Genomic DNA, 24,342 nt, shown 5'->3' with positions numbered 1-24,342 from the left:
TTTCCCTCTAATAGTTGTTTTTACAACTTTAGAACTAGGCCACCTAAAAAGCCCTATAACAGTTTAGTTTACTGTGCATTTGCAATTAACTACTGACCTGTTTAACATCTGCTTAAAATAAAGATATTTTCCTTCTACATGAGTTCTCTATAAGATATTCCTTGACCCTGTAATTTCAAAGCCTGAACTTATCAAGGATTGGAAGTCTATCCTCATTCTTTTTCTTCTTTTTTTAAACTTCTTCAGAAACTTATCCTTCTTTCATTTTCTTAAATTCTATCCCAATATATCGTAAGTGCATTAGAGAAAGAGAGGATTATTCACAATAACGAACCTACTTTTAACGCCATTCTTATTCACAAAGCTCTTTGGCGAGATTGGTGAACCCTACATCGCATCTCTAAACCTTTAAGCGGTCTTTGATCCAAATGAGCTTCATGGCTGTTAAACTCAACATTAGCATTAGCATTAGCAGTGGCATACGATGCAAGAAAGCAAGCTTATACAGCATTAATAAAAAAAAAAAGCCATACCTTCTCAATTCGCCCATCCAGTCACTCCAAATGTTTGTCTGGTAGAGCCTTACATTTATTTAAGCTATTTGGAGGAAAACTTGCGAAGAAATAGGCAGCGAATCTGGAACACCGAAACCATCTGTTTTAAGTTAGGTTTAGGCACATCAGCAACTTAGGCCATATTGCACCGTATATAATATCTGTAAATTGCGTGTGTTCTGTGGTTGATTTGCTGTTTGCTGGATGAAAATCCAAGTTTCTGGGGAAAAATCATGCCACCCTCGCCTGAGACCGAATAAGGCCCATAATAATTCTTCGCGCTATTGACGGGATTCGAGCTCAGTTCTTTTCTACATGGTGTGAGAAGTACAGTGATTATAAAGGTGTAATAAAATCGAAAAGTCGATGGGTCTCAAGAACAAAACGTATAGAAATTGCAATCCCGTTATCGACAAGAAGGTGAAGAGATTTTAAAACGCATTGTTGCCATTGATGAAACTTGTACCCGCGACTTCTTGAACTTGAGCTAAAGTCACAATCAGCTCAGTGGAAGCGTTTATTTTAGATCTTTTCTCCAAGCTCAAAGAACCACTACATGGACAAGATTTCTGTCTTTAGAAGGGCTGAGTGGGATCGTAACCCAATGTATCAGACAACTTAACTCCAGAAGACAGTTAAAGCATTAAAAAAATTACCGGAACGTTGTGAATCAGTCGTGAGGTGTGAGGGAGACTACACTGAAGGTTTTTAATGTAAATCATGTTACAAAATAAATTCATTTTAAATTAAACGCTTTTGCGCGTTACTTTTGGGATGCATATAAAACCAACCACCTTTCCATTGCAGGTTTATGCGCACGACATATTGTCATTTATAAAACAAAGATAAACAGGAGACATTGAGAAATTCTCATCCTTCTCTTTACCAGCATGTACAACGAAGTTCTATACGCTTTCTCTGACATTCTGATGCTCCACAAACTGATCGAAGAGTCAAGTATAAGATAAACAAAGGTTTAACAGAAGGAAGTTAAACAGTGAGTACAAAACTGAAACGGATGAAAAACATTTGGATTCTTTTTACTCGGGTAGGAACTTCATTCTCATAAACAACCGTTTTTAAACATTAAGACTTTTCCTTAATAATCTAATTTGAATTGCTAACTATATTTACTAGGAACCGCAGTCTTCTTTAAGTATTTTGATCCAACACGCCCAACCTTCTGCGGTACCAATTTCTTCTTCGTTATGTTAATTATATTAATTAGCATAAAAGGGTGAAAATTACTAAGTCGACGTGTTATTAAAACTGACACTTAGCTGCAGTTGAACAGCGGAAAAGTTTATTAATGAATTACATGTAGAAAAATTATGTTTAAAGTGGTTACCTTCTTAATTAATAGCGGGTATCGTGATCCCCGAGGTTTAGAAAAAGTATCATAAGTAATGAGCTGTGGTACCAGAAGGTATTGTGAACTTCCATCCACTTCCATTTGCAATATTATAAGCTATAATAAGCTCTGTTTAAATGCTGCTAAATTCAAGGTCTTGCACTTGGTGAATAGCAACCCACAAATAAATTACACACTTGGTGGGATTGAATTAAAAACAGTGGAGGAGGAAAGGGATTTGGGAGTTACAATACGGGCAGATATGAAGTTTTCTGAACAGTATAAACAGGCAGCCAGGAAAGCCCGTGGTGTCCTGTCGATGATTTATCCAGTTTATCCTGTAGAGATAAGGAGGTCATAATCCTACTTACAAGGCAATTGTAAGACCACATTTAGAATACTGATGGAGACCTCATCTGAAAAATAGATATCGAACTTCTTGAAAGGGTCCGAAGAACGGCAACTCGAATGATGAGATCGGCAAAAGGACAACCGTACGAGGAAAGACTCCGTTTATGTGGGCTACAGAGCTTGGCAACCAGGAACCTCAGAGGTGATCTGATTGAGGTTTATAAGGCTCTGAAAGGGATTAGTAAAAAATGAATGAAAGTGGAATTCTTACTGTTATAAAGAATTCCAGAACTAGAGGTCATAAATACAAATTACAGGGGATGAGGTTGAGACTAGATTGTAGGAAGTTTTCTTTTTAGCCAGCGAGTCGTTGATAGTTGGAACAAGTTGCCCTCGCAGACAGCTGAGTGCTGACAGTCTGAATAAATTGAAAAGTCAGCTGGATAGTTTCCTGTGTGAGGAGGGATGCGTATAATTTGTATTTTCTTATTTCCTAGTTTCTTTTTTTTTCCAGTGCAGCAAAAGCCTTCCTTGCATTCTCTGGCGAATGTCCATTAATAACTCGTTTAATTTCATATTTCACAAGGTGTGAAAAATGCAGTATATCTCTTTCATAATATGGAATATTAATTTAAACTACAATTAATGAAACCTACCTTGTTAGAAAGGCGCTTCAAGTTTCAAAAGGTTGTTATATTCTACACTAATAAATACTGCGTATTATTTATATACTGTATTGCCAAAAGTATATAGACATCCCTGAAATTTGGGAATCATACCCACTACGCAGGTGTTAGGAACGTCAAGGTGGGGATAAAAAGAAAAGAAATTTTTTTAAAATTATTTGTTTTTTTAAATCCAACTATTTCAATGTTTATCCTCTTCAAAGTACTCTCCAGCTACGTTCACTCGCGATTTTCAGGATCTAAAACAGCAGCCGAAGTCTTCGGAAGATACCACCTTAAACTGCTGCATCGTGTTCTTCTGAATGTCTGCCTCAAACGTTTTCCTTTGAGGTGGATTTAAATTTTCGCAACAGAAAAAAGTCGCACAACGCCAGATCTGGTAAATAAGGTGGATGCTCCAACATTGTGATCTTGTTTTTCGTTAAAAACACTCTCACTGTGACAGAGGAATGACACGGCTCATTGTCATGCTGCCCAACCGCTCCGTCAAAATTGTTCTTATTGTTTCTTTGTTTTCTGTTTTTGGATGAAAAACCCGCGTTGCCGGGAGAAAAACCATGCTACCCTCGCTTGAAAGACCGATTAACTCAGCGACGTTGTGAAAAAGCCCATAAAAATTCGTTACGTCATAGAAGGAACTCGAACTCAGGTCTTTTTCTGTACGACTCACATACAGTTACTCACTGGCCAAAAAATTAGAAACATTTTTCAGTTGGTGTCAACAGATAATTACACGTACGGCATGCAAATGCAAGTTGTCATATGGTATGATCACAAGTTCCTTTTCGTATCAGATGAATATTATACGCCTTCCTGAGGCTTCATAATCGATTTGTAGTGGGGAAGGCAGGTAATCTTTCCGATTTTCAGAAAGTTATGATTGGTGGAGTACGTTTAGGAGGATCCACAATTATGAAAACGAACGAAATAATTGGTGTATCGAAAACAGTAATTTCAAAAATACATAACGAGTGGAAGAAGAAAGAATGGAACTCTAAAAGAAAAAAATATATATGGCATTAAGTGAGAATTCCAAGAACGAGACCAGATATTTAAAGCAAAATGTGCGTCCGAATAGAAGGTCCAGTGCGCACCAAATAATGCAAAGAAAGTTCCATTACCAACCGAACTGTGCGGTGGGAGTTAAATCCTGGGATTTGGTAATCGTGTGCCTATAAGAAAGCCACCTCTTTCTGAAAAAAAAAGTCGAAAAAAAAGATTCCACGTGAGTAGTTCCGCCAACGTCTGCGCGGTAGCACAAGGGTATCGTCACCGTCCTCTCCACGCCGGGTGGAAAAGGCCCGGGTTCGAATCCCATCGATGACGCGAGGAATTTGTGTAGGCTTTTTTCACTCCGTGGCTGAGTTAGTCGGTTTTATGCGTAAATAGCAAGGTTTTTTTCCCAAAGAAACTGGGGTTTTTTTTGTCCAGCAAAACAGACAAATCGACCAGAGAACGTACGCAATTTACAGACACAAATACGGGTTAATGTATTAAATTATGGGTAGTCCTAATAACAATAATAAATAGTTCTGCCAAGACTGGACTGTGGAACGGTGGCAAATGATTGTTTGGCCTGCCGAGTCTCGATTAGCCTTTAGAGCCAATGGTAGAGTGAAAGTGCTGAGTGAACTTCATGACGCCATGCAACCAGACTGTCTTGTGTCCACCACTCAAGCGGCTAGAGATGGCATCATGGTATGGGGTATGTTCTCTTGGTATGTACTGAGTCCCCTCATACAGTTAGAATGTCATGTTATCTCAATGAATATCTTTCTATCGTAGGGGACCACCTTCACCCAGCAATGCTTCATTTTTACCTGGATTGCGATGGATTTAAAGACGACAACTGAGCTATCCACCGTGCAAAAAGAGTATCTGAATGGTTCGAGGAACATTCCCAAGATTTCTAACGTCCAACCTTCCAGCTTAATTCTCCGTATCTGAATCAAATTCAGAATGTCTAGAATATGTTGGAAAGGGCAGTTCGCTTTGCAGTTCTCTATGGACCACAATACAGCAGCTGATAAATAGCGTGACGGAAAACTGGTCAATTTTGGAGCTCGCCTCCCTCAGACACTTAATGGAATCCATGCCACAACGTGTACAGACTGTAAGTCGAGCCAAAAGTGACTCTACTAGATATTAAATAAAGGTGTCTGACTTTTTTTGGTCAGTGAGTGAGTGTATTTTCTGAAATCTTAGCGATGCACACATCACTGATGAAGTTTGAGAAGAGATTTTTGGGTTTTGTTGTCCATTCAATAGGATCACTTCATTGGAGCCTTCATGGTTCTCCCTGTATTAATCCATCATCTCATACTTCAAGCCATTGTGATTTGTTTTTACTATTACCTGATTTTGGTATTTATTATTAGAATATAAACTCTTTCGACAAATCCATAGCTTTATCTTTGAGTCGGATGAAACTATCAATCGCTAATAGAAGTTTGGTGGTGCAGCATAGTAAAGAAGTGGCCCAAGGTATCCTGGGATATTAAATAAACAGAGGAGTGCACCACAACAAAGAAGCAAAACATACGTTACAATAAAACTCCTCCTGCATCCATTTATAATCCTTTTCTTTCTTATTCTTCCCAAAAGTGTTTTGAGTGTTTCTTCTCCTGTTATTTTTGTCTCTCCTTCTCTGATTCTTGCATCTATCCTTCCGCCTAATCTGTATTTATTTTGCGAGTTCACCAACTCGACTTTTATCCCGTCCGATGCGTTTCTGCTTTTTTCTTCCACCTGTCTAAAGGCAACGGGTACGTGAGAAGCTTAAAGTATTCCCACTTTTCTATACCCAACAAAGCTTTAGTGAAACTAAGAAAATCTTCTTACAACCAGCAATTCGTGCAGCTTCTGTGGCAACAAATTAGTGTTCATTCGTAGCTGAAACGACTCTCCTCGTGTCACAAACTTAAGTATGATTTACGAACAAAACAGATAAAGCTTGTGAAATGTATCGCGAAGGCAAGTAATACTCGTGTATCTCTGTAACCATGGAGACGGAACCTTCTTTTGTTGCCTAAATAGTACTGATCCGTGGGAATCAAAGAGAAGAGCAAAATGTTCCATAAAAAAGACATTCTTTAAAAGTTCAGCAGGGATTACTATTGGACAATATTTTTGATAAAAGAAATTCCATCAAAGTTCCGCTTGCCCGGATTCGAATCTTCTCATTGAAGAGGTTCGAACCCACGCCTCTTCCAACCGGTAGGTAGAGGATGGTGATTATAACTTCTGTGCTGCCGACAAAAAGACATTTTTGTAATAAGGAAAAATTATTTAAATACAGTGGTTGTCAAAAATTGTGGTACGAATGGCAAATGTGCAGTAGGTCGTAAAATATACAACCCTATTATGATTTGCAGATGACATTGTGGTCATAAGCCACGATCCCAAAGAATTAGAGGAAAATCTTAATCAGTTATGCACGGTTAGTAAGGATTTTGGACTAAAGATGATTATGGCTAAAACAAAAGTAATGATGAACAAGTATGCCACGGAAAGGGAAATAATGATTGAAGGAGCAGTAATTGAAAAGGTGGAGTCATATACTTATCTGAGACAAGTTATTAGCTGTAATAATGATAAATGGCTGGAAGTCAAGAGAAGAATAAATTTTGGATCGATAGTATTCAGGAAATATAGTCACATACTGAGGAGCAATATCCCAGAAAATAACAGAATGGTATCCAAGAGGAGCTAGAATAAAACCTGGAAGACAAAGGCAGAGATGGATAGATGAAATTCATGAGTTTGTGGGTAGTAAATGGATGGCCAGTGCTCAAAACATAAGAAACTCGAAAGTTGCTGGAGAGGCCTTCATCCTGCAGTGGATTGAAAATGGCTGATGATGATGATGATGATGATGGAAGTATCCATGTTATGACGTAATAGTTTTGAAGTTGTATGTGAAACATGTGATTACTGCTCACAAATCCTAGTAACCAGGTCGTGAATTGTCACAGTCCCTCTTGAGATTCACTGAAACAACACCAGCTGAAAAGACCTCTTCTCTGTAATGAGACATAATGAACATAAATTATTGGTCATCTTGGATACAGGCCTCCGTCCTGCAGTTTATGGGACACAGTTCAGAGATGATATTTTGTCTGGAATTTAGAACCACACATCAGTCATCCCGTTGGTGACCGAAGAAAGGTTATATCATTGATGCGCAGCATCACATTAGTTGTAGGTAGGATAATAGTTGTAGTAGGGTTTTAGGAGCATCAGCGACTAAGGCCACATTGCTCCTTGTATAATGTCTCTAAATTGCGTGTGTTCAGTGGTCGATTTTCTGTTTGCTGGACGAAAAACCATTTACGGGAGGAAAAACCATGGCACCCTCGCCTGAGACCAACTAACTCAGCAACGTTGTGAAAAAGATCGATAAAAATTCCTCAACTCAAGTCTTTTCCACCCGGTGTGGGGAGGACGGTAATTCTATCAACTATGCTCACACGAGGGCAATTGGATTATTGCAAACTGGGTGCATTCTAATTGAATGTCCCCCATATAATTACAAAAAGACTTGATATGCATTCCACTCTTTTAAAATTGCATGAAATATTCGTTATAATCTTTGGTGTAGTACATAATCACTGATGAGATGAATGCAGAGATCGGAAACAGTTAATTAAATGTTTTTCGCAGGTATTTAAGAAGTAAACAACACACGTGATGTCTTTAACTCATTGCTGATATCTTCATTTTCCCAAAGGCTTTTTAATAGAATCAGTCTATCACCAACTTAACTTTTTAGAGCGACGTCAGATTTTATTTCTCTCTGAGAGCTTGTAAGATGCACTTTTAATTACAACGTAGGTTTTTTTAAAGGTTAGAGTAAATTTTCATCAGAAATTCCAATATCCCTTCCATTTTTAAGTCGATCTGGATGAAATGTAATAATTAAGCCTTGAGCAGTGAAATATCCATTAAGACAGCTCGATGATCAGAGAATATATTATTGTATTTGTACTTTAAAAATAGTAAAACTTTCTCTCTGCGTAAACATTATTACTTTTTGTACCAAAAAAAAGGTTTTTAATGGATTGAATACGAGTGCTATTCGAGGATTATTTAACATTTAAAATGAATTAACTTCCCAACTCCTCCAGCCCAGAGTTTCAACAACACGTTTCGAAAATCTGCCACCAGCGTCGTATTTACTTTCGTTTAACAGTCAACCATTTGTGCAATGCCTTGATTTTCCAAACAGCTCTTGGCAGTTTCGCATTTTAACGAAGCTATCCCTGAGACTAACTCGTTTTCTGTCAAAAGCAGGTGGCACACTTCAAGAAAGCTTTTCAGACGAACAGTTTCTACGAGAGAATGTAAACTTTCGCGCTATTTGGATCAATTTGAACACACTTTCTCTACGTGCGTGAACCTCGAAGTTTGTTGGGATACTATCCACGGACATCGTTTGCTATTGAGGTAAGATAAGCAACTTCTCCTTCATTAGTTGGGATTTAGAGCATATTTCTTAACCCAGATCTTCTCTCTGAATCTTTTAGACTTTGTTAACTTACTTTTCACGTTTGTAGCTTTTAAAAACCGGTCTGATTGTAATTAGTAATCGGTAAAAATATGATACTAGAAAGCGAACTTTTTCTGCATTAGCCAAAATAAATAAATAATATTGTTGTGGTTGTAAGGTTTTAGAAGCATCAGCAACTATGGCCATATTTCTTCCTGTATATGCGTCTGTAAATTGCGTGTGTACGGGGGTCGATTTTCTGGTTTTCTGGATGAAAAAGCCGAGTCTCCGGGAGAAAAAACCACGTCACCCTCGCCTGAGACCGATTAACTCAGCAACACTGTGAAAAATACCACAGAATCGTATTCAGATCTTTTCCACCCGATGTGAGGAGGACCGCGTTCCTCCTCACATCGATAATACAAAGCAATACAATATATTACAATATTTATTAATCTTAATTAATTAATTAATAATAATAATAATACAGTCCCATTCCCAATGCCCTGGGGTGTAGCACAGTTGTTAAAATCGCCGTCCTCCCAACACCAAGTGGAAAAAACTGGAGTTCGAGTCCCGTCGATGACGTGAGGAAATTTTATGGGCCTTTTTCATAACGTGGCCGAGTTAGTCGGTCTCAGACAAGGGTAGCATTGTTTTTTGTTTCTCAAACTTTGGGAATTTTAGTAAATCGACCATGGAATGCACACACTTTACAGATAATATACACAGAGCAGTATGACCTTAGCCGCTGATGCTCCTAAAACCCTAGTAGAACAACAACAGCAACCCATTCCCACAGGGTAACCATCCAATTATGTGTTTAATTTTTCCAGACTCATAGACTTTGCTACTCTGGGAGGCAATTCATTCCAGTGTTCGATAACCGCTGCCAATACGAGGGATGCTGAAAAATTCTCGGCATGACCTACTTCCATTTTTTTTTTTTTTTTTTTTTTTGACAAACAGGTGTCAAATTATGAAAGGGCATATGTTGAATAGCCGATCTGCGTCAAAAAAAAAATTCATTATCCATTTTTTTACAGATTAAAGAAAGGATGTCAGCCCGAAATATTACCTTTTAAGAACAAAAAAACAGTGTCCATGCTATTCCACCATCAAAAACTGGGGTTTAAGAATAAAGATTCTTCTTCTTCTAAAAAAATAAAATGGGTGATTTTGATACTGAGGACGCATAAGGAACAGGAAGACCCCTTTTGCAATATTGCCTGAAAATGGTGATGCCATTCACACCACGATACTGTCTGTTAGATGAATATCTGCTAAACGGATAGTTGATGCTCTATGCATGTTCATGGAATGTGTTGGATATATTATTCATGGTATTTTGACATGCGGAAGCTTTCTGCCAGATGGGTCCCCAAATGTCTGAATGCTGATCAAAATCGACAGCTTTCTTTCTTCAACTACCATTCTTCACCATTTTGAGTAAGATGCCCATTATTTTTGTGCGAATCATGACCATGGATGAAACGTAGTTGTTTCATTATGATCCAAAGACCAAAGAAGAGTTGAAGGGGTGGAGACAAAGTAACTTCCCGCGTCCAAAGACGTTCCGCACCCAAAAGTCTTTTGGGAAGGTCACGACCTCTATCTTTTGGGACAAGGATGGGATTTTGTTTATTGACTACCTTAAATGGTAAAACGATAACTGCTGAACATTATTAACCACTTTTGGACAAACTGAAGGAGGAATTGACTCTGTCACCACGGACTTTATGAAGTTCAGCCCACTGAACAGAATCAGCAAATGACTCTTTCATTGACTTCTTTGACAACTCCCAATCACTGATGAACTCCATTCACAAGTTTGCCTCTTCTCTTAAACTGCAAAGTGACTAGCTCTCATCTAATTATTGTAGTTTATTATTATTATTATGTGTTTTATTATTTGTCTATGCTCTTACTGATTAATTATTACTTGTTTTACCGGTAACTTAACTTAATGCAATCCTCTTCTGTATTTCCATACGCCTCACTGCCCGTTCCACAACATCCCGCAGAGTTCAATTAGATTCAGGTCAAGCGAATTTGGAGGCCAATCAAGAATCAAGATCATCATATCATTGCTCAAGATATCTTTACTGTATTCCTCGAACCACTTGTGTACAGTGAGGGCTCGATGACACATTGCATTATCGCCTTGGAAGATTCCATTTCTGTCCGGGAAAAGATGCAACATGACAGGGTGCACATGGTCTCCTAAGTTACCGGTGGACTACGCCAGTGAAACGTTGGTAAATACGAACCGGGGGTACTAGTTCTTGCCATAAAAGCATGCTCCATGTAAAGCAACCATCATTACTTGCCTGGATGCAACACGTATGATGGGTCCATGTACTCCTGTTGCTTGCGCTACCCACGAAAGCGTCTGTCGGTGTATTGCACCAGGTATTTGAATTCATCCGACCAGCACATTCGTTTCCAGTGCTCCAGTGTCCAACTAGCGTGTTGTTGACACCACAGCATTTACCATCGACGATGATCAGCGATGAGAAGAGTGGTGTGGCTTAGGTCTTTTGCTGTGGTACCCCATACGTCTGAGTGTGCGGCGCATTGTCATTTGGGATATTATTCTTGTATTCTCCATATTGTATTGCGATGTCAACTGCTGCACATTAAAAATTGCAAACGAACTCAAGAATTTGTAAATTGAGTGCTTACGTCGGTAATAAATAATTGCAAATTATAAGTTACAATAAAAGTTATAAGATAATTTAGTCTTCAGCATTTGGCAAACTTTTGGAGGTCCAGTTTTTGTCGAAGCAAAGAAATTCTCAAACACTTGTAGAATTTAGGATAAACTATTTCATCTGTCTTTAATATAAATATCTAGTTTCGGTATCATTCAATTATTTGAATGCAAATATTTATTTTATTTTTTCAGCTAAATTGGATGCCGTTAAGACTTATATGCGCATGCGCAGAGTGCCTGAGCATCTTCAAAACAAGGTAATCAAATGGTTCGACTATCTATGGATGACCCAGAAATCGTCGGACGAAGAGAGATCAGTAGGTTCGCTCCCAGACAAGCTAAAAGCTGAAATTGCCATCCACGTTCACCTAGACACCTTAAAGAGGGTGGAGATCTTTCAGAACACGGAAGCCGGCTTTTTATGCGAGTTGGTGCTACGGTTGAGGCCTGTACTCTTCAGTCCGGGGGACTACATCTGTAGGAAAGGTAGGAAACAAAATGAATCTTTTATAGACTGTATGTTTTTTAAGTTGAACAGAATGGATATATTGGTTTAATAACTGTGTGAATTTTTCTGCGATGTTTGTGTTTAAGGAGTTAATTATATTGAAGATGGAGATCCAAGATATGCATAAGCGCCTAAAATCTTTACCGTGTCCGTCTGTCCACATATAACAACTCGACTTAGTGTGGACGGATTTTCACTGCCTTGTGAATAATGCATCTGTGAGTATTTCTGTGTTTTGTTGGACTTTAGGACCATCAGCAACAAGGCTGTTGTGTGTACAAGGGCCAATTTTCATGTGTGTGAAAGGTGAAAAACCTGAAATAACATGGAGACCCACTTCTTCCGCCTGTGATCGGCTAAGTAGAGCCTCAATTGAAGAGAACTTTAAAAATTCCTCCAGTCACACACGAGAATTGAACCCAGACCTCACTAATGAGTAAATAGCAAAAATATATTCACTAATAATATTAAAGAATATTGTGCCCTTATGAAGTGCACAGTTGGTAGAACAGCCGTCTTCCCTGCACCGGGTGGAAAAGACCTGAGTTTGAATTCCGTCAATGACGCCAGGAATTTTTATGGGTCCTTTTCACAATGTGGCTGAGTTAGTCAGTTTCAGGAGAAGGTAATATGGTTTTTCATCCCATAAACTCTGCTGTTTTGTCCAGCAAATCAACCACAGAAGACACGCAACTTACAGACATATTATATACGGCGCAATATGACTAAAGTTGCTTATGTATCTAAAACCCTGCAACGAACAATCAACCATCCAAAGAATGGTTTGAAGATAATAAAGCCAAACCTACATTGCTATAATTATGTTTATTTCCGAATTGGTACATAAATGGAGTCAAACATTTCTTGATGTTTTCTTACCACTTCTTCAGGGACTGCAAAGACTGTAATAGCTGTCACAAATGGTCACTTCGGTCAAAAGAACTTATTCAACTTGTTTCTTTGCAGTCACTGAGAAAGTGGTAAGAAAATACAACGAAACGTTTGACTATTGTGTACATGCACACACACTGGCCAAAAAATACGAAACTTTGTATTAAGACAGTTACAGTCAGAAGAAATGCAAATACTGTAGATGAAAAGAATACTGTGACTTGGGGTGACGACGTGTCGCCTCGTTGAGTATAAAGACTGCACAGGCTCTTCGACTGCAATAATCTCTAGCCAGATTGGGATAAACGCGCGACCTATCAGACTTTTGAAAAAGGTCTTATCGTCAGTGCACCGGAAGCCACGATTCAAGAAACGAAAGAAAAAACTGGTTTCTAAAAGCATCCATTAATGGATGCTTTTAGAAACCTGTTCGTCCACATCTCAAAGGTGTAAATGTGGCAAAAAATAATACTTCGAGAGCGAAGCCGTCCTGCTCTGAGAAGAACCATATGGTGAAATTGGACATTCAGTATGCAGCAAATAACATTTGAATTCAACCAAGCCCAGGTCTACCCTATTTCAACCTATGCTGTGCTGAGAAATTGAAGAAATTGGATATTGGCATCAGCTTCCATATTCGGAAGCCACTTGTTTCAAAGGAAAAACAGAAAAATCCGCTTGCACTGGTGCCGAAAATATCGTGATTGGACAGGGAAACAGTGGAGAAAAGTCATGTTGTCAGACGAATCACGATACACTTTGTTTTGCATTGATGGAAGGCAGAGAGTGTGGCAAGAACTTCATGAAGCGATGGACCCTGCTTGCCATGTTATGACAACCCAAGCATCTGGAGGTGATATCAATGTATGTGGAATATTTTGTTGGCACGGACTGGACTTGTTGATACTTGTGGAAGGTTCAAATGTCATCCAGGGAGTATTGAATTTTGTATCAGATCTACTGCAATCTGCGATGTTATACTTTTATTCCAAAGGTGATGACCACTCTATGGATAACAATGCAACAGCGCATCGTGCCAGAGTTGCGCAAGAAAGGTTCGGAGAATGTGATACGGATTTCCACCATCTTCACTGGCCCCCACATTAATCCTATTGAGAATGTGTAGGATATGCTGAAAAGAGCTATTCGGAAAACGAAGTCATCTTCCTTCAACTTTGTTTCAGCTACGCGAAAGTTTTCTAGAAGAAAGATCACAATTAGACCAAAACGCACTAAAACATCTTAGAGAATACATGTCACGCCGCACGCATGCTGTATATTGGACAAAGGCGGTCCGATTCCATACTAAAAAAAAAAAAAAAAAGGGTTTGTATTTTTTGGCCAGTGCGTGTATTTACAATTCATAAATAAATATACCAATGTAGGTTTCAGTGCTTTATTATATTCAAAGAATGCAGTTTACTTACGCACCATGCCATTCTGACCTTAGATCAACCAAAGAATATTGTAATGACGTTGTCTATTATAGTCACTTATAATTTCAATATCATATTGGCATTGTCAAACGATGCAAGAAAGCAAGATTGCTGTTCACGGCATCAGCTAAAAAAATCACGACACCTCCCATTTCATCTATTCTTTCCCTCCAGTAGTCTGTCTATTTTTCCTTGAATTTGATTAAACTATCAACTTCCACAACAACAGATGGAAGTTTGCTCCAACAATCAACCACCCGTTGGCTAAATACAAATTTCCGCACTTCTAATCTGCAACCGTCCATCCTCAATTTGAATTTGTGCCCCTTTCAAGTGTATGGTCTGAGCAAGAGGAAGAATCCCATTAGCACTGGGCTTGCTCAAACCATTCAAATCCTTAAACACCTCAATCAGATCACCTTGCAAGTGCTAGTCTCCAGATGCTGCAATTTACACAACTGAAGCCTTTTTTTGGTAAATCGCCCCTTCCTCGTTCCACAGCTTCCTAAAATGAGGCCTCCAGACCTATATACAGTACTCAAGGTGTGGTCTGACCATTGCTTTGTATAAAGGGATACTCACCTCCTTATCCCCCCCACTAGCAAAATTCCTGACCATCTTTGTGGCATGATTACAGACTAGCTTATATCTACCATAGACTTCTGTGTCTCCTGATAATTTATATGCATCGCGCATGCACTTTCACTTTTCCTCTCTGTATTAGTTTTATCAGTTCATCTGATATCCATTTAGACCTATACCTTGAAGAGTATTTCTTAGTTGGTATGAAAAACCTAGTAGCTTGTATGATTAATTCCTTGAACGCTTTCTATTTAGAATTTGCTGATGGTAACATCATAAATGAGTTCCACTGTATAGAATTTAAAAACTGTCTGAGACCACTGCAGTCACCTTTACAAAAGCTAAAACTCCTCCCCTTTAACCTTGATGGCAGTTATATCTTTAAGTAAATCCCACATCGATACACTGTGATTACTGCCACCTAGTTATTCCTTTATCTGCAGATTCATAACGCATGAAATATCACTGCTGACATTCAGATCAAGAGTATTATTCCCTCTTGTTGCCTCTCTAACATGATGCTGTAGAAAATATCAGAGTCATTAGGCCTATAACACACCCTTACTCTCATTTTTGCTTTCCCGATGCTTATGTCACACCAAACTGGCTGAACATTGCACTGGCCACCCTTGTCAACTGGATCCACTGCCTTAAGTTTTATGTGCTCTTTAACTAAGAGCACAGTCCTCCCACTTCCTCTGTCGTCCCTTTCTGAATAGATTATACTTCCCATATTCAAATTCTGCATCCCTTTATCTGAGTGACACTACGTCTTCACAACGCCAACAATGTCTGCATTTGATGTCTTGACCAGCACTTCAAATTCATCAAATTTATTGATTATACTTCTAGCATTGGTGCACGTGCAAGTACACCTGAACCTGTTCTTACTCTTAGTTACCCAAACACAGCCTATGTATTAGCTTGTTTCATGATGATTCCCAGCAGGCCTTGAAATTCGCAGCACCTTGCTTTCAAGGCTGCTGCTCTTTCCAATAAAAGCAGTGAAAGAATCACTTTAACCTCTGCCTGAGGCTATTGCTAATCTATTCTTCTATGTATCCGAACACGCTAGTGGTTTTCCGACACACCTAACACTGCCTCGACAGCATAAGCAAATGTTCTTTCGCCCTTTCTGTTTAAGTGTATCCCATCCCTGTAGAAGCAGTCTCTCCGGCCTTTGCAACTCGGAGACCCTGGTAGTTCTACGATCACCGTCCTTCTAGACCGTGTGGAAAAGACTTGAGCTGAAATCTGGAGAGGAGGAACCTCTATTGGCGTTTTAAACAACGTGGCCCTGTTAGTCGGTCTCGGGGGAGGTGTGTACAGTTTAATGTTCTGAAAATTTAGGTTTTGTTGTACACCAAACCCAATCAAACGATACAGACAAATACAGATTAAATATAATGACTGCTGGTGCCTCATAGCCTTTAATTGCTTTGCCACTTAGCGCATACCAACGTACCAATCTTGAATCTCTGAATAGTATGTTCCTTACATCGATCGGTCCTTAGGAGGCAAATAAACAGTCCAAAGTGATTTTCTTTCCCTCTTTTTGTCCCACAAAAATAACAGAAATTGGACGTGTCTCGTTCATTCGCCACAGACATCCCAGAAAATTTATAGTCTACTTTCCTTGAACGAATACTTCAGTAATTTCTCAATTCCATACAAAGTTTTCGAAATTTGTTTCTTCACATATGAATTGGATTAGTTCTTATGTAAGGGCTTTGAACTATTCGAAATCATTTCAAAATGACAGAACAATCCAGTTTTCAGCACTCGTCTCCACATTCGCAATTTATTTTCTCATGCATCGAGGTAGTTTTCCCCATAGCATTTCTGAAAATCATTTTAAGACACCTAAATTACAAAGACGTGTTTATCATTGCTTTTGTCCAACAGTCCTGACTCACTCTCTCTCTATCTCTATCTCGGAAGAGAAATGAAACTGTTTTGTATGCAAATGAGACGGTATAAGCTCTTCGATGTAGGAATGATAGTGCGTATTCTTAGTGGTGGAAAAAAACTATTATAGCAGTTATTCACTGTCAAGGTATTTCCCTTTTACTGTTGTCTTTTTTACTTCCATCATATTTCCTTCAAATATAAGCTGTGTTGCACATAAACTCTTCCCACATCTAGAGAACTACCGAAGATATTTTTAGCAGTTGTAGGGGCTCTGTTTTTCAGGTATAATTTTCGGGCACCAAATCTCAAAGGATTAAGCAGTTCACCAAGTGAAATTCTAAAAATATTCCTTTCTTATCTTCAGCCCATGAATATTTCATGGGCATCTGTCTGCCTTGGGTCTCTATTATATATCTAACCATGTTTATACAAGAGAGGGGTAGTTTTGTGCTGTAATTCCTTGATGAAAACCTTTATAAGCATTATTTTAAGGACTAATAAGATAGACTGGTGTATATGTTAGCATTTAAAGTGTACCGTATAATCTGGTTATAGTACATAAAGTTTACACATTCAGCAGAAAGGTATGATGGAAGTGTATTTATATAATTGAAAGTTTTTAGCAGATCTTTTCTGTGGAATAAAAATTTAATATAACTTAGAATTTTTCTTGTTTTTGTTATAAGAAATGTAACTCAATTTTAGCCATTAATTTCATGGATAAATCTGCAAATCTGGATAATGAATTAACAGATTTAATGTACACTAACCTACCAACAGTATTGTGCCGGAAACAAACTCGACAAAATATTGAATTGAATAATATTAACAACTATACTGATTTTTCATCAAAATATCGTCCATGAGATTTTATCATTGCCTTACACAGACTTCTGGCGATGACTCTAGAATCATCTACAATGTTCTACTGCATTCAGGAGAATTCTATACCCGTCCGGAATATTCTAGAAATTTCTTAAATATTATTTAATTTTTTGATTTTGATACATAATAGTAAATATTTTAATAAAATTTATGCAGGTGAGGGACACACCCAATAGACATCCCCTTCCCCTTTGTCTGTACTGAGGACATGCTTATTCCATTCCCTTATTGGGCGGAATGGCTTAAAATGCTGACACTAGTTGCAGCTGGTCTGACCAGTGAGGGATTGTTCGATTTCTGACTTCGTTCGGCCTGATTGCGCCCTCTTAACCCACATCGGGCACCCTGACTCAGGGCTTTGACCATCTACCTTCCCACCTCCCTGTCCACCCTACATACTTTATGCTGTTCTTATTAGTTCCATCCTTCGAATTACTAGTGGATGTCTTCTACCATAAAAAATCACCCTCCCTGGTAAGCTCAGGTGACGCCACGTTTCTCCCCGCTAGAGTTCCTCATTACCATACTGTACCCTACCCACCTCTCCATGGTCTGGATGGAAACTAGGGGCCAGTAGTGTTATACAGGCCCCTAGACTCGACACAATCCTACGAGCCGAAGCTGGGAAGACCTCCTGGCACCGCTTGACAAAAACACTTTACCCCAAAACGTAATACTGTTCATATTTAGTAAGATGCTTCTATCTGTTTGTGCAGAACTTCTCAACGATTCGCATCATTGTCGAGCAGATGGATCCATCTCAATGACAAAGTTCTCTCTTTTGACTCACGTTGAACAATCGTAATGGAGCCATTTTTTCTAAATTTTTAGAACTTTATTACAAATTGGAAGCAATATAATACCACTATTATCGTTGACTATTGACTTCTGCACAAAGTCCACTACCATGGAAACCATTAACCACCAGTACATCTTCGTCGTGTGTTAATGAATTATAATTCGACACAAGACTTACGTAAGCAAGGACATAACATCCAGATTTTTCCGGATTACTGAATAGTTTACCAAGACAACTGATAAATAACTTGAGGAGACACGCTACCCCTCAGCAGTGTGTGTGGCTTTGACGTCAACGTCTAGAATTATGCAACATGATCCATATTGATATTAACCGAGTGAGGAAGCACGTAATCCATCTCATTGGGTGGGCTGTAACAAATCAAATCCTTCATTTTCTCGCTGCTTTTATTTCGGTCTCCATTAATCACGTGAAATGTGGCTCCGGTTTCCTAAACCAAGGGAAGGGAAAATACGAGTATATTCTGTGCTTCGATTGAACGATTTTTTGTTTCTGTTAACTTTTCCAGCCAAAAATAAACTTAAAAAAAAATCTATTTGATTTCTGAGAAAGAAAATACAACTTTGAAATTATTTTGATAATAAAGTTTGGTGAGGGCTGTTCAATAAAGAATGATCGTAACTTTTCATGAACAACCGTGCTGCTTGCCATTTCTAGATGAGCTGCGGAATTTAAGCCTAAACGAAGCTATATCACATGGCGACTGCGCAGTTGACTCCTGCGCACTGTGTGACCTAGGCGGTCGGTAAAGTTTATACCTATTCAATTTTTATTTTTATTTTCGCCCAGATGAAAGTAATCACACAGTGATTCATAGTACACTGAGTCAAGGATTGGCAGAACAATGGCTTTATATAGGATAACAGCAGTTTTTGAACTTGTAGGTGTTCCGTTTGATGAGTTCCAGTGTTTTGAATGTTTTGCTGGTGATTTTAAGGACATGGGCATCACATTTCGCACTACTGGAGAAGAGAATCCCCAAGTCGTTAACTTGGTCACACCTTTCGATGATCACAAGGGTTAATAATGTACTCCGCATTTATTAGTTGTGGAGATCTGCAGGATGACAAATACATTACTTTGCACTTGGAGGGATTAGCAGACAAGCCATTCAGAGATAGCCACAGAGAGAATTTATTGAGGGCGCTTTGAAACTGTTGAGAATCGGTAATCACCTTCACTGCTGAGATCTTAAGATCATCATAGAGATCAACTTGAATATTGAAGGTGAAGATGAAAGAAGGAAGATATTTACAAAAACAATGAAAAGTAGAGGACCTAGGGGAGAGCCTTGAGGTACTCCACTTAGTGGTATAAAATGGTCCGAGTTTATTTGATTGATGATAACGCTGACCGTAGCCATGAGCGCAAAGGGTCACGGATACCCTATAGCTTAAGTTTTTCCAGAAGATCCGCAGTATGAGGGGTTTTAAGATAGTGACAGAGTCATTTTGCTAAGTAACAATAGACGTGACACGTGAGGAACAGCATAGTGCTCTCATCAGTAAAGAATACCTTAAGTAAATATTTTGTGGTTGTAACCTTTAGAAATAGTGTTGATCCTTAAGTTTTGCACACTAATATAGTATTAACTGGTAACAATAAAAATATCATAGGTAATACAGCCATGTTTTTTGTTGTTTTTTGTCTCAATAGGGGAAGTCGGGAAAGAAATGTATATTGTAAATCGAGGGCGTCTTCAAGTAGTTACAGACAATGGTAAGACAGTTTTGGCTACTCTCAGGGCCGGCAGTTACTTTGGGGAGATTAGTATCTTGAACATGGGAACTGCTGGCAACAGGAGAACAGCTTCTGTTCGTTCAGTCGGATATTCCGACCTCTTCTGTCTGTACAAGCAAGATATGTGGGATGTGCTGAAGGACTATCCTGCCGCTAGGGTGCGCCTAGAGGCAATTGCAGTGAAGAGGTTGGAGAAATACAAGAAGGAACCACTAAGGAAAAGTAAGTTTTATTTTCAAATGATGTTTCTCTGAAAATGAAGGAGAAACAATTCTTGAAAATTCGTGTTTAATGTGATTTATTTCAAAATCGTTTTTCATTCGTGTTTATTTATTTGCATAAAAGTATTGCCTTGTTTAGCTCCCGGCACCTAGACCGGTTGGAAATGAGTATTTCTTTGCCTGAATTGAAGTTTTTAGCCATCTTCTGAACATTGAACCTTCTACCGACCTTCTTCTGCATTTCTTCCTTTTACAACTACATTCTCCTTTCTTCTTCCACTCACTATATACTATTCAGATGGCTGCCATCACCTGTCTTCCTCATGAGCGAATAAATTAAGAAGCCCCAAGAAAGCGTGCAGGATTTATCTAATACCAAGGAACTCGTGATTTTACCACGTGACAACTTACACTGAAAGGACAGAATTCGTGGGATACCTGGTTCCTGGGAAACGCGAGCTGTCACCCCTCTCGCTAATGAACGAACCCACCGCTTGGCAGTTATATAGGTACACTGCATTGACATAGACAGTAATTCGATGTCAGTATGGATAAACATCATGATTTAACCGACTTTGAAAGAGGGATGATAGTGGGTGCTCGACGGATGAGTCACTACCGCGGAGTGGTACAGAAATTGCACTATCCCCGTTCGACAGTATGAAGAATGTACCGGGAATACGCCATTTCCTCAATAACATCTCATCGTGGACAGCGCTGTGGGCATAGAAAGGTAGTAGACGACCGTGGCCATCGACGTCTGTCTCGCAGTTTCAGCTAACCGAAGAGCGACAGTGACACAAATCACCGCCAACTTCAACGAGGGAGGTGCCAGAAATGTCTTCACCAAGACCATCACACAATCATTGACCGCAATAGGTTATAGTAGTCGCCGACCCACCAGAATCCCATTGCTAACACCACGAGACAGGACTCTACGCCGCAACTGGGCGAAAGAACATCGGCACTGGACCTTGGATGATTGAAGATGGGTCTCTTGGTCCGATCAGTCCCTTTTCTAGTTATTTCGAGCGGACGGGAAGGTGGCTTACGTATCTGGCGGAAACCGCACGAAGCTATGCACCCGTCATGTCCACAAGGAACTGTTCAGGCAGGTGGATGGTCGGTAATGGTCTGGGGCGTGTTCAATTGGCACACGTTGGGACCTCTGGTACGTTTAGACACATCTCTGAGCGGTCCAGGTTACATGTCCATCCTTGCCGTCCATCTGCATCCCTTCATGGTCATCGTGCACCCACAGGGAAATGGACTCTTCCAGAGGACAATGCTCCTCCACACAGAGTCGTGGTGACTAGAACATAGTTCGAAGAGTATTCCTCAGATTTTATCACTATGGAACGGCTTCCCCGTTCACCAGACATGAACTCTGTGGAGCATCTTTGGGATCCTGTAGAAAAGTCCGTTCGAGCTTTGAATCCTCCACCCAGGAATGCGAGGTAATTATGGACAATTGTGCAGCAAGCATGGATGGAAATACCTGTGGAAACTTTTGTGGAAAGCTTTTGTGAACTAGTGGACTCAATGCGTCGCCATGCGACTGCCTTTATCCGGGCGAAAGGTGGACCTACTCATTACTAGGTAGATGTTCCATGATTTCTGTCCACTCAGTGTATATTTGTGTACTATACGTTTAATTATCTGTTGAAGCCAATTGCAAAAGGTTTCTATTTTTTTGACCAGTGATTGCTATCTATATAGACAGATCAAATTGGAAAGACTAAGCCATAGAGAGTCCAATTACCGTATGGGGAGAAATTTATTATCACATTTCTGGCAGTCTCTCGTGATGTAATCTTTCTCAAAAGACTGATTTGTAATTACTTTCATGAAATACGCCCGAAGCGCAGGATAAGACCCGGTTGGTTTGTCATAAGTTAAAGAGGGAGGCGAGGCTACATGAAAGGCTAATTTGCATCACTATTGTTCGAATTCTGCAGTTGCTACAGGCAAAGGAAATGCAGCGGGCAAGGTAATGCCAGCCTGACAGAGAAAATAGTTCAGAGGACTGAATTTACCTCCATTTACGTAATTGGATCGCTAAAGATGGTCGGGTTGAATGCAAATATTCAGCGCAAGAAAGAATGTTCCTTTTCAACGAATGCTTACTTCATAAAGGAGAACTGTCGGGGTAAGTAGATGAAGGGACGCAGTCTGAAAACAGTAATGTCCAAAAGAGGACAAATACAATGGGGGACGTTTGCGTAGAGAGAAGTTAGAAGTGGAGTTGTGTTAAGGCAAGTTGGCGTGCTATGACTTCAGCTGATGGAAAACCTAAAAGCGATGCAGAAGAGGTAATGAATGTGTGACACGTTTTTTTTTTTAATACAGTTTTTCTCTTCCTAATAAGAATATTTTGAAAAAACCTTAAAAAGTGGTAACAGAAAAAAAATCGTAGTGGGATGCATTGATAGAGCATCATTTAGTCAACACGTGTAGGAATAACTTCACAGAGCTGCTGCTGCTGCTGCTGCTGCTGCAGCATATTTGCATAAAGACTGAAGAAAACTAACTACAGGGCGTGTAGTAGAAAAGAAATATTTGGAGTGCCTTCATGAAGACCGTGATGGTTGTTTGGACATGGACAACCTTATCTAAAGCAATAGGAAGTGGTCGACATTGTACATGGCGTTTACAGGTGGTGTTGCATTCCACCCAGTTTGATAGGTGGAAACATCTGAAAGATTCATAGACCAACTAAACACGTTGAATATTGGAATGGTATTTCCAATAAGACGGCGCATTTGTGCGCATACACAACTGCAATGGGACTGCAAACAGTCTTCTATGTTTGAAGGTCTCAAGATGTCTAAGGAATTCTGGCTGTCAAGATAGCGACACCTTAACTCTCCTTTTTTCTTTTCTGTGGGCGTGAGTTTGTAGACAACCCACACTCATTTGAAGAATAAAGGGCATCATCACTCAGCTAATGTCCGACATAGACCAGGACAAACAGGTATATTCGGTTGCATGGATACGGACACTATGGAAACACCTTGTATATCCAAATCACGAGTTGTGTGTATGTGTGTGTGTATATATATATATATATCACGGGTTGTGTGTATATATATCTGCATTCTCTGAATGTCATTTGATTTTTAGCTACCACTACACTCTTCGACAAAATTAACAGAACATGTAGAAAACGTGGTGTTACTCGTACAGCTTGCGATAAAGCTGGAAAAAAAGTGGTACAGTTGTGTTCTCTGATGAGTCCCGTTTTAGCCTACAAACAGATTCTAGACGTTATTTCATCTGAAGACCACGAGAAATATGGCACCATCCCTCCAACATCAGCGAAAGAGACATTTAGGATGGAGGCAGTGTCATTTGTGGGGGATTAATGATCAACGGCTGCAACCTCTTAATGTTTTGATAGGGATACCGTAACTGGCCAGAGGTACCGAGAACAGATCCCTGAACCCTATTTAGGGGTAAAGTTGGCCCAGACGTTCTTTTCATGCATGAAAAGAACAGCTTTTCATCTTGAAACTGAAAATATCCAGCGACTGTCGTGGCCAGCATGCTCAGCAGATTTAAATCCGATCGAATCTGTGTGGGACGCCCTTGGGCGTCACATTGCAGACCGACAGCCAACTCCTGTAATTTGGTGAGCTAAGGTTGCGCTGATGGAAGAATGGGTTTTGTTGCCACAGAATCTTATAGACACCCCTATATCGAGCATGGTTCACCACTGTCAGCCTATTTAGCCGTTCGAGAAGATCATACGCCGTACTGATGTCATGTGACCATACTTTTGAGCATCTTGTGTCCACTTCTGTAATGTGACCTTTTTGGCAATTCTTATATAACTCCTATAAATGTCCCTTATTTTCCAAAGTTTCTCGCTCTCTCCTAATTTCTTCGTTATTCTATGCTATACCACCATAGGCAGCTTCATCACTGAATAAGAGCTACTCCATTTATATGGCTGCGGCAGGTTTAGTAGTTTAATTGGTTAAACTACTAAAGCACCGAAAGATATATGCTCCCAGAAGGGCCTCCCATGGCGGAAAGGTTTCAGTGGAGACGTCAGACGAAACCCGTTTCAAAAGGTCCACACACGACCTTTTCAACTAAATTGTGATCCAAGAAAGCAACGGGAAACTACTTGGATTATCCTTCCCTTGAAAACTTCAATGATAGATTACGCACATTGAAATGCTACATCTGGCCAATAC

General features: G+C 39.5%; 1 protein-coding gene across 2 annotated transcripts in view; it reads left to right on the top strand.

Moving 5' to 3' along the window:
* LOC150091802 (uncharacterized) overlaps window positions 1-24,342 on the top strand; it is a 142,014-nt gene that overhangs the window by 114,424 nt on the left and 3,248 nt on the right. For both annotated transcript variants that reach the window (XM_090377043.1, XM_090377034.1), the window contains exons 2-3: window positions 11,339-11,632; window positions 19,836-20,141. In XM_090377043.1, coding sequence (XP_090233169.1) covers window positions 11,339-11,632; window positions 19,836-20,141 — 600 coding nt within the window. The remainder of the gene's footprint in view (window positions 1-11,338; window positions 11,633-19,835; window positions 20,142-24,342) is intronic.

This window comes from Mastigoproctus giganteus, chromosome 1 (assembly GCF_048544385.1).
Source record: "Mastigoproctus giganteus isolate SK-2022 chromosome 1, ASM4854438v1, whole genome shotgun sequence".
In the NCBI taxonomy this organism is placed as follows: Eukaryota; Metazoa; Arthropoda; class Arachnida; order Uropygi; family Thelyphonidae; genus Mastigoproctus; species Mastigoproctus giganteus.
The sequence above is the reverse complement of the archived record's forward strand: the minus strand, read 5'-3'. Positions and strand labels throughout refer to the sequence as shown.